General features: G+C 41.8%; 1 protein-coding gene across 1 annotated transcript; it reads right to left on the minus strand.

Annotated features, from left to right (window-relative positions):
• Nucleotides 1-4,164: 4,164 nt before the first annotated feature.
• On the minus strand, nucleotides 4,165-5,037 carry LOC121776754 (uncharacterized mitochondrial protein AtMg00860-like). Its single transcript, XM_042173924.1, has 2 exons — nucleotides 4,603-5,037; nucleotides 4,165-4,410 (listed from the first exon to the last, which is right to left on the minus strand). The coding sequence occupies exons 1-2, from the start codon at nucleotides 5,035-5,037 to the stop codon at nucleotides 4,165-4,167; spliced, it is 681 nt and encodes a 226-aa protein (XP_042029858.1).
• Nucleotides 5,038-9,270: the final 4,233 nt, after the last annotated feature.

Below are 9,270 nucleotides of genomic sequence, written 5' to 3' on the forward strand. Positions count from 1 at the left end.
TTTTTCTCTTAGCATCAACGGCAGCCACTCTATTTACTGTGTGTTTAGTAGAAATTGTTCTACTCTAGGCTTATAACTCACTTTTTAAGAGGGCTTCATAGTAAGCTTAAATTTACGCATTTTCTATCATTCTTACTTCTTCCAACTGACTCAGATTTATTAAGGAAAAAAAGGATTCACAAATTAGCATGTATTCTCTCTTCAATTACTCTCCCTAAAGGGCTTTTGCTATTTATTATACCAGTCCTAGCAGAATATGTACATGCTTGACACTGAATACTCTCCCCCCTCCCACATCATTCATGCTTGTCCCCAACCAATCCCAATGAGGTTGAAAACAGGGCAGTTAGTGGCGACTACAAAGCAGAGAAAACAAACATACAAAACACAAACTTCTCACACTTAGACCAAAAATTGGGCTAAGTGTAAGAAGGTGGTAGAACACAAACAAAACATATATACATAATAGCCTCCTCACACTTAGGCCAAGCCATGGACTAAGTGGGAAGAGTTGCACAAGAAACAGAGAAAATAATACATGCTAAGCACACAAACTTCTCACACTTAGGCCAAGCCTTGGTCCAAGTATGAGAAGGCATAAAATCAACAAACAACAACCTAGCATGCATACTAAAGAAAACGAAACTAAAAGAAACAAATGAAAAAACAGAAAATAAAATTTACTTGGTTACTGGGGGAGGGTGGATCAATTCTGTCCCTGGTCCCTACGGGGACTAGGCATCCGGCTTTCTTGGGGTGTGGTGGTGGTAGTGGTGCATCCTCCTTTCTTCTCTTACTTGATTTTTCCGGCTGAGTGAACTGGTGGATCCTGAACAGTGGTAGCAATGCGCGGCTGGGCAGAGAGGATTCGTTGTTTGACCACAGATACCATTTTTAACATGACGTCGATGGCTTTGGTCATTTTCTTCGTCTGAGCTTCTATCATCTTGTTTTGCGATTCAGTGGTCTCGCCTAGCTTGAACATCATTGCTTCCATCCGATTCTTCCAGTCATCATCTGTTTCCTTAGCCGTCGATGCCTCTTCTTCTTGTTTCGACTGTACAGCCACCACTTCCTGCCCTCCGCCCTCGTAAAATTCGACCTCACCATCCTTAAGTACAGTCAGTCCTTTGTTAAAGAAGAAAGGGAGATCAAAACTCCCTGAGGTGTCGCACATGGGCTGGTTGGTGACTGAATCAGCGATCTTCATCACTATGTTTCTTTTTAGGAACGCTACAAGCAAGTTGCATGTAAAGAGGTGGCGATCAGGGTGAGTCCTAACCATATGGCAAGCATGGGCTATCCAATAGCCCAGATGGACCTTAACTCTCTTAACCATACACCATATGAAGTAATGCTTTGGCGTGGTGAGAGTGGCCCCAACTTGCCCCAAGAGATTGTATCTAATGTAAACCTGGGCCAATCAGAGGGCGGGGTTAGTGATGTGTGCTCCTTTCGAGTGGCTTGTCTTAAATTTCCCCCTCTTTTGTGGGCCACTATCCTTCAGGCTTCATCTACGTTGAACCCTTTGGTCTTCTTGAGTGGGCCAATGGCTCTGTCATTCCATGCGCCTTTTTCGTCCTCATTTAATGTGAAAAGGCCAAACTGCAGGGACAATTCCTGGATACTCAATATGAATTCCTGATTGAACAGGCAGAAAGAAATTAAATCTGCATCTGGATCTGTGGTGGATTTGAACGCGAAGGTTGTAAAAAATTCTCTGGCTAGAGTTACCGGGACCTCTTCGGTAAAGTCGCTCAAGAGCCATTGAAATTCAATTTGCTAGAAATAATTGATAAACCTCTTATCCACACCTAAATCCCTTAAGTCCTCAAGACACAGCCTCCTTCCTGACTTGGCCATTTCCCGCTAGACTCTCACCCTGCGTATGCTGCACTTTGCTTAGGGTCCTCAAATCTGGTCATGTCATATAGCAACTTCTTGGTCACCAGAACTTCTATCCTCTCGAACGCCCCCTCCTCTTCCTGGGGGTTATCCATCTCTATTTCATCCTCATCATCGGTCCATGATACCTCTGGATCAGATAGCTGGTCGAAAGGGACCACAATCATTTTGGGATCAGCCTCTTGGACTCCAAAATTGGCTGGTGTTCGGCTGGGTTTCTTGGGAGTGGGTTCATCTACCTGTTTCCCTTCCGTTTCCTTTCTAAAGCATAGTGTTCACCCAGAGCCTCCTATGTAGGAACCTCTCTGTTTTGGGGGAAGCCTTCCTCTGTAGTACTCGGCTCCACCCCTCTCTCTAAAGCTGTATCTTCCAGGCGCTTGAGTTGTCGCAGCTGCCTTCTGACCAGTCTCTGATCTGCTGAGGTGTCCTTGTTATCAGAAGTCACTTCATCGAGTACAATGATCTCGGTTTCGATTATTGTCGTATCTTCCTCTTTATCACCGGCTCCTTCCACATTAACTAGTAACTTTGCTTCATCGGGGTTCCCCAACATTCTTTCCAATAATTATTGTAACTCATCAATTCGAACATCTTCTTCTGTTCCCAATCTGTTCTTCCCGGACACACCTACCATAGTCGGCTTTACATCGCCTCCCTCTCCTGATTTTGTACCATCTGCACTCTCTGTACCGGCATTCACACCTTCTACTCCCAGTCGTTCTTGGGGAGGTAGGGCTTCGGTTGGAGTATTGGGATTATTTCTTGATGAGTTCAATGCTTGGGCTGTAGGAGTCTCAATGAGGGAATGGGGCCTCGGTTAAATTTCCAAGGGAGTTAGGGTTTCGGTGTCCTCTTCCTCCTGACAAGCTGCAGCCATACGCGTGAAAAGCTCGCTAGCATTTACGCCTTGGCCGAATTTGTTGAGGAATTCTGTCATAATCTTTTCTGGGTTAAGCTTGTCGGTTATCACGGCCGCAATAGGGGCTGTTGAAAAGGTGGGCCTGCCTAACGTAGGACTGGCAACAGTTTCTCTGAGTTAAGCTGTTACGAGTCCAGCAACTTCAGATTCCTCTCGAAATCTCTGGACAGTCGTACGTGATGGTTCCCCCTTCATCTTCTCCTATGATTTTGCATTCTTCTGTAGGGGCTGACTGGTGGCGGGTTGATTCTTCATCGCAGTTGTGTGTAGCTACGGCGAGGGTTTCCCGTTTTTTTTCTACAAAGAAAATTCGTAGCTAATGAGAGAGCGATTTGGGAGTTATGGGAGAGGGTTAACAATTTGAGGGGAGTTTATTTTGGGGAAAAGAAAGATTAAAGAAATAAAATAGGATATTAAAAATATTGATGGAAAAAAAATGAAAGGTTGTGCGATGACATCAGCGACTGTTCGTTTCCTTCTCTCTTTTGAGTTTTAAAATTCAAAATCAAAACCATTTGCTCCAATCCTTTCTTGACGGGTTAACGGTTTTCTCCAAAATCCTTTTGATCTCTCTGTTAAAAATTTCTGCTTGACCGTTGTTCTGTGGATGATATGGAGAAGATAGTAGGTGATGTACCCCATACTTCTTCATATGCGCTTCCATTGTCCGATTGCAGAAATGCATTCCTTGGTCTGAAATGACCGACCTTGGCACTCCATATCTACTGAAAATATTTGCCTTGAGGAACCTTGTGACCTTCTTCGCCTCGCATGTGGCTGTCGCCTTGACCTCTATCCACTTTGATACGTAATCCACTGCTACTAGTATGTAAGAATTACCGTAGGAAGATGGGAATGGCCCCATGAAGTCCATCTCTCAAACATCGAACACCTCACAGACAATCACTGGAATCTGGGGCATCTAATCACAAGTGGAAATACCCCGGTCTGCTGGCATCGGTTACAACTCTGGCAGTACTCATAAGAATCTTTGTTCAACCTCGGCAAATAGAATCCGCTGTCTAAAACCTTCTGAGCGGTCTTTCTTGGACCAAAATGTCCTCCGCACGCTAATGCATGGCAGTGGTCCAGTACGTCTCTTGGCTCCCATTCTGGAATGCATCTCCTAATTACTTGGTCAGATCCCATCTTCCATAGATACGAATCATCCCAGAAATAGTACTTGGCCTCGCTTCTGATTTTCATCCTTTGGGCCCGAGAAATATCTGGTGTACTGGGTAGCTCCCCTGTCACCAAATAGTTCGCTAAGTCCGCAAACCATGGCTTTGCATTCAGCCGATATTTCCCTCTGTCTGAAACTCATGGCCCGGTAATTGCCATTACTTTATCCCATTGGATAGGACGCAACACAGATGCTCCTCCGGGAATGCATCTGGTATAGCTTCTTCAGTATTTCCTTGCAAAATCCTGCTCAGATGATCTGCTACCTTGTTCTCAGTACCCTTCTTGTCTTTTACTTCCCAGTCAAACTCTTGAAGTAACAGTACCCATCGGATCAATCTTGGTTTGGACTCCTTCTTTGCCAGTAGATACATTATCGCCTCGTGATCAGTGAACACTATCACCTTCGACCCAAGTAAGTATGGTCAAAACTTCTCAAAGGAGTACACGACAGCTAGCATCTCTTTCTCCGTGGTGTCATAATTTTTCTAGGCTTGATTCAGGGTCTTTGATGCATAGAAAATCACATAGTTCTTCCCTTCAATTCTTTGACCTAGGACTGCTCCGACTGCATAATCACTGGCATCACACATTACCTCGAAGGGATAATTCCAGTCTGGAGCTCTGATGATTGGGGCTGATACAAGCTTTTCCTTTAGAAGTTGGAAGGCCCCTTGACATGCCTCGTCAAAGTTGAAGTTTACGCCGTTCTGCAGGAGGTGGGTGAGTGGTTGTGCGATCTTTGCAAAGTCCTTGATGAACCTTTGGTAGAATCCTGCGTGGCCCAGAAATCCCCTTATTTCCTTTTGACTTGTAGGATAAGAAAGCCTCGAGATCACGTCTACCTCTGCTTTATCCACCTGAATACCCTTTTCCGAGATAATGTGGCCCATAACAATTCCCTCATGTACCATAAAATGACATTTCTCGAAGTTCAGCACTAGATTCTTCTCTCTGCATCTCTGTAATACCAGATCCAAGTTGGTGAGGCATGTTTCCAAGGAATTCCCGTAGACCGTGAAGTCATCCATAAAGATTTCGATACATTCTTCCAGCAGGTCTGAGAAAATACTCATCATTCACCTCTGAAAAGTGCTTGGCTCATTACACAAGCCAAAGGGCATCCTTCTATATGCATACGTCCCAATAGGGCACGTGCAGGTCATCTTTTCCTGATCTTCTGGATTAACGTAAATCTGGAAGTATCCGTTGTATCCGTCCAGAAAACAGAAAAACTTCTTGCCTGCCAATCTTTCCAACATTTGGTCTATAAATGGCAACGGGAAATGGTCCTTCCTCGTGGCCTCATTCAGTTTCCGATAATCGATACACATCCGCAAACTGGTTACTAACCTTGTGGGTACCAATTCATTTTTCCCATTTGTCACCACTTGGATCCCCGACTTCTTTGGTACCATATGGACTGGGCTTACCCACTTACTGTCGGGAATTGAGTATATGATACCCAATGACAGCAGCTTGAGCACTTCCTTCAAGACCTCTTCTCTCATATTCGGATTCAAATTTCTTTGTGGGTCACGGTGGGGTTTCGCTCCTTCCTCCAAGCGAAAATGGTGCATGCAGAGGTCAGGACTGATTCCCACCAGTTCTGACAGAGTCCATCCTATGGCTTTCTTGTTCCTCCTGAGTACTTCCAGTAATTCCGCTTCTTGTTCCCCGGTTAGGTTGCTGTTAATGATCACCGGGAACATCTGGTTCTCCTCCAAATAAGCATACCTTAGGCCTAGGGACAATGTCTTCAGTTCCTTCTTTGTTGAACTTGTCTCCTGAGGTAGTGGATTCTTCTTCTCCTCCTTGGTGATTAATCCTTCAGGTCCAGGCAAATTTTCCACATTAGACACTTAGGCTAATTCCTTAGACCTGGCAGATTCAGGACTTTTACAGAATTCCAGAATTGCCTCTGCTAACTCTTCATCTGTCATTCCTAGTGTGTTTACGGCCTCGCACCAATTGGCCACTTCCTTGTCAATGGAGTGACTAAACTCAGAATTTTCCATCGTTCCTGCATCAATTCTGTCTCAAGAAATTCTTGGACCAGGGGGTTAATTACATCTACAACATGCACATTTTCTATGTCCAGTGGCTTCTTCATATCCTCATTAATGTTAAAAGTAAACTTCTCTCCATGATAATCTAAACAAATAGTTCCATCAAAAACATCAATGATTGTCTTAGCGGTGCGTAAAAATAGTCTTCCTAAAAGCACTCCACTAGACTCAGCAGACTGGTACTCACTCATCTTTATAACATGGAAATCAGCAGGGTATAGAAAATCATGTACTTTGACTATTACATTCTCTAACACACCCTTGAGACTGATGCACGATCTATAAGCTAATTGAACTACCACCTTCGTATCAACAATTCTCACTCCTTCCAGTTTCTTATAAAGGGAAAGCGGTAAAACATTTATTGATGCACCTAGATCTCACATAGCATGCTCGACTTTAATGTTCCCAATCGAAATGGGGAGAGTGAACATACCTGGATCAGTACGCTTGGAGGGCATTCTTCTCTTCTGAATCACTGCTGATACGGTTTCTCCAATCACTATTTTGCCGCTGGGTTTAGTCTTCCCGGTGATAAACTCCTTGATAAACTTGCTGAAGAAGGGCAGCTTAAAGCTTGGAGAAACGGCAGATTAATTTCCAGCTTCCCAAAAAATTCCATGAAGTCCGCTGGATCCTCCTTTTTCTTCTTAAGTTCCCCTCTGTAGGAAAGGGTTTCACTTGCCTTTCTTTGTTCCTACTGTCTCCCTTGGAAGACTCTCCTGCCTCTGTCCTGATTTCTTCTATCTCTACCTCAACTCATGGGCCTGAGAAGTGTTGATCAGCTTCTTGGGGTTCTGGTCTTGTACCGTTTCTGCTCTAGTTGTCATCCTCTGTTCTGACTTCCCCTGTTTCAACCTCCCCTATTCTGGTTTTCTTATCCGGTGGAGTTGGAGTCGACCCTTTATCTTCCTTCGTACTCGGACCGTCATATTCTCGCCCAGATCTTAGGGTGATCTGGTGTAGCACCCCGAAATTTTGTGACTTACTTTTGTTTTATTAATGTGGATGTTGATTGGGAAATTCATTTGTGGAATTTGATTTTCTATGTGATCGAGTAATCATGTGATTTTGGTTGTTGCGAGTTATGGAAGATAATGTGATTTATTTTCCAATGTGTGAATTTGATTAAATGGGGTCATGCACTTTTGTTCTAGCCATTTTATTGGAATTTTCGGCCCTCCTATTTATTTGAAATAGTATTTTCTCTCTTGAATTTAATTAATTATTTTGGGATATTTATCCAAATTAAGTCCAAGCCAAATTGTCCCTATGTTATTCTACATGATTTTCAACCTTTGCCCCATTCCCTGAAATTTTTTAGAATCTCCTATTAATTAGAAGAAGAAATTATTTTGTAGTTTTAATTGGTATTTTATTTTATTTCATTCCTTGAATTTAAATCCAATTAAATCTTACCATACCTTTCCTTAGCCTATTTAAATTAGGATTTAAATTATTTCCTTCTGGAAATAATCCCCCAAATTTTCGACCCCTTTCTTGTTTTGTGGGATCCCTTCTATTCAAATAAATATCAAATTAATTCCTATGCCTAATTCATTGGAGATTTGAATATTTTTCTTTTATTTCTTCCCATATTATACGCCCCCTTCATTTCCTACTTGGAGATTTTTGAATTGTCTTGTTACCTTATTTATGGGATACTCAATATCTTTTTACTTATTTTTTGAGTATATCTTTCTACCAAGTAAATACCAAATCAATTTCTATGTTAATTAAATAACCAAATTTTTGAAAACCCCTCCCCCACACTACACACCTATTTTATTTAATTGTGGAACTTATTCATTGACCTCTATTTTACTCTCCCATAATTTTAATTGTTTTATTTAAGTGTGGGATTAATCCTAGAGTATAAAAAGGAAAAAAAACCCTAACCCTAGCACCATTTCACACGCCTCCCTTCCTCTCCTTCTCCTCCCACACACCTCTTCTCCCTCTCACTCAATCCTCCACCAATTCTTCATTCTTGCTACGTTTTGGAGTTGGAAACTCAAAGATCCATCAAAGAATCAACCAATTGTCATTCCTACCGATTGTTTCTAAGAGAAAGGTATAATTTTTTATCCACCTTTCCCCTTCTTATCATTGAATCCATGATTCTTGAACCCCTCAAGCACATAGTTGAGTGGAGAATCATAAATCTAAGAATTAATTGCTTGGGAAGGATAGTTGCACAAGAATATATGTGTGCGCGCGCGTATGTACGAGTGTGTGTAAGTGTGTGGATAAATCGATTGTGAATGTTATGTGTGAAAAAGAAAGTATGGTTGTAATCTCGTTTTTGAAGCATGAATATGTGTTGGAAGCATGGATATGTATGTGTGAATGTATGATAGACAAGCTAGGGTTTGTGAATGTTGACCATGAAAGCTGTTGTGTTCGGACAGTAGGTTCCGACAAGTTTTTTACCAAACAAACGATCTTATTTTAACGTGAATTTTTAACTGGATGAAGTGTTAGATGTCTTCTGTGTTGTGTCAAAATTTCAGCTTCATTTGATGACGGATGAAGGTTTAACGAATTTTTAAAGTGAACTGCGCAGTCCTGCCAGAATTTGTGTCTCGTCCAGTGAGTTTCATTTTTGTTTTGACCGATCAAAAGATATGATTTTGGTGTGAAATTTTAACTGGATAAACCTTTTTGTGTCTACTGTGTGGTGAGCAAAGTTTAGCTTCATATGAGATCAGATGGAATTTTAATGTTTTTTACAAAAAGACTGCGTTGTTCTGCCAGATTCTGGTTTTGTTGAAATAGTCTTTGTTGACAAGTTTTAGATGAATTACATGATACATGTGTGATTAAGGAACGTATCCTATGATGTGGTTATGTGTTGCTCGTTGATGTATGCTAGAGTGTTCATTTCGTTTCGTTTATATTGGTGAACGTTTGGGATGGACAATATAAGAAAATGATGAAAGGAACGATAGGGCATGCATGATAAATGTGTTGATGGAAAAATTGATCGTGTTATGGTGTTGACAAGGGTTGTTGTGCGTACTGGGTACAAAGAGCAATGGTTGCATTACAGTTGTAAATTGTGTTGTATAAGCAAGCAAGGTGGGCTTTCTTTAACTAAACTCTTTTATGCTTTCAAAAGTATGATTATGGTGTTATAAGGGTGGTTTAAAGTGTTATGTCATGCCATGATTGTTTTGATGTTGAGATTGTTGC

Source organism: Salvia splendens, chromosome 18, assembly GCF_004379255.2.
Source record: "Salvia splendens isolate huo1 chromosome 18, SspV2, whole genome shotgun sequence".
NCBI classification, from domain to species: Eukaryota; Viridiplantae; Streptophyta; class Magnoliopsida; order Lamiales; family Lamiaceae; genus Salvia; species Salvia splendens.

Excerpts from the sequence above, each read along its gene's own strand:
- LOC121776754 (XM_042173924.1), bottom strand. The coding sequence starts at position 5,037 with ATGGATGACTTCACGGTCTACGGGAATTCCTTGGAAACATGCCTCACC. Across the intron at positions 4,411-4,602 it reads ACTGGAATTATCCCTTCGAG|GTGATAGTGTTCACTGATCA; the intron begins GTAATGTGTGAT and ends CTTGGGTCGAAG.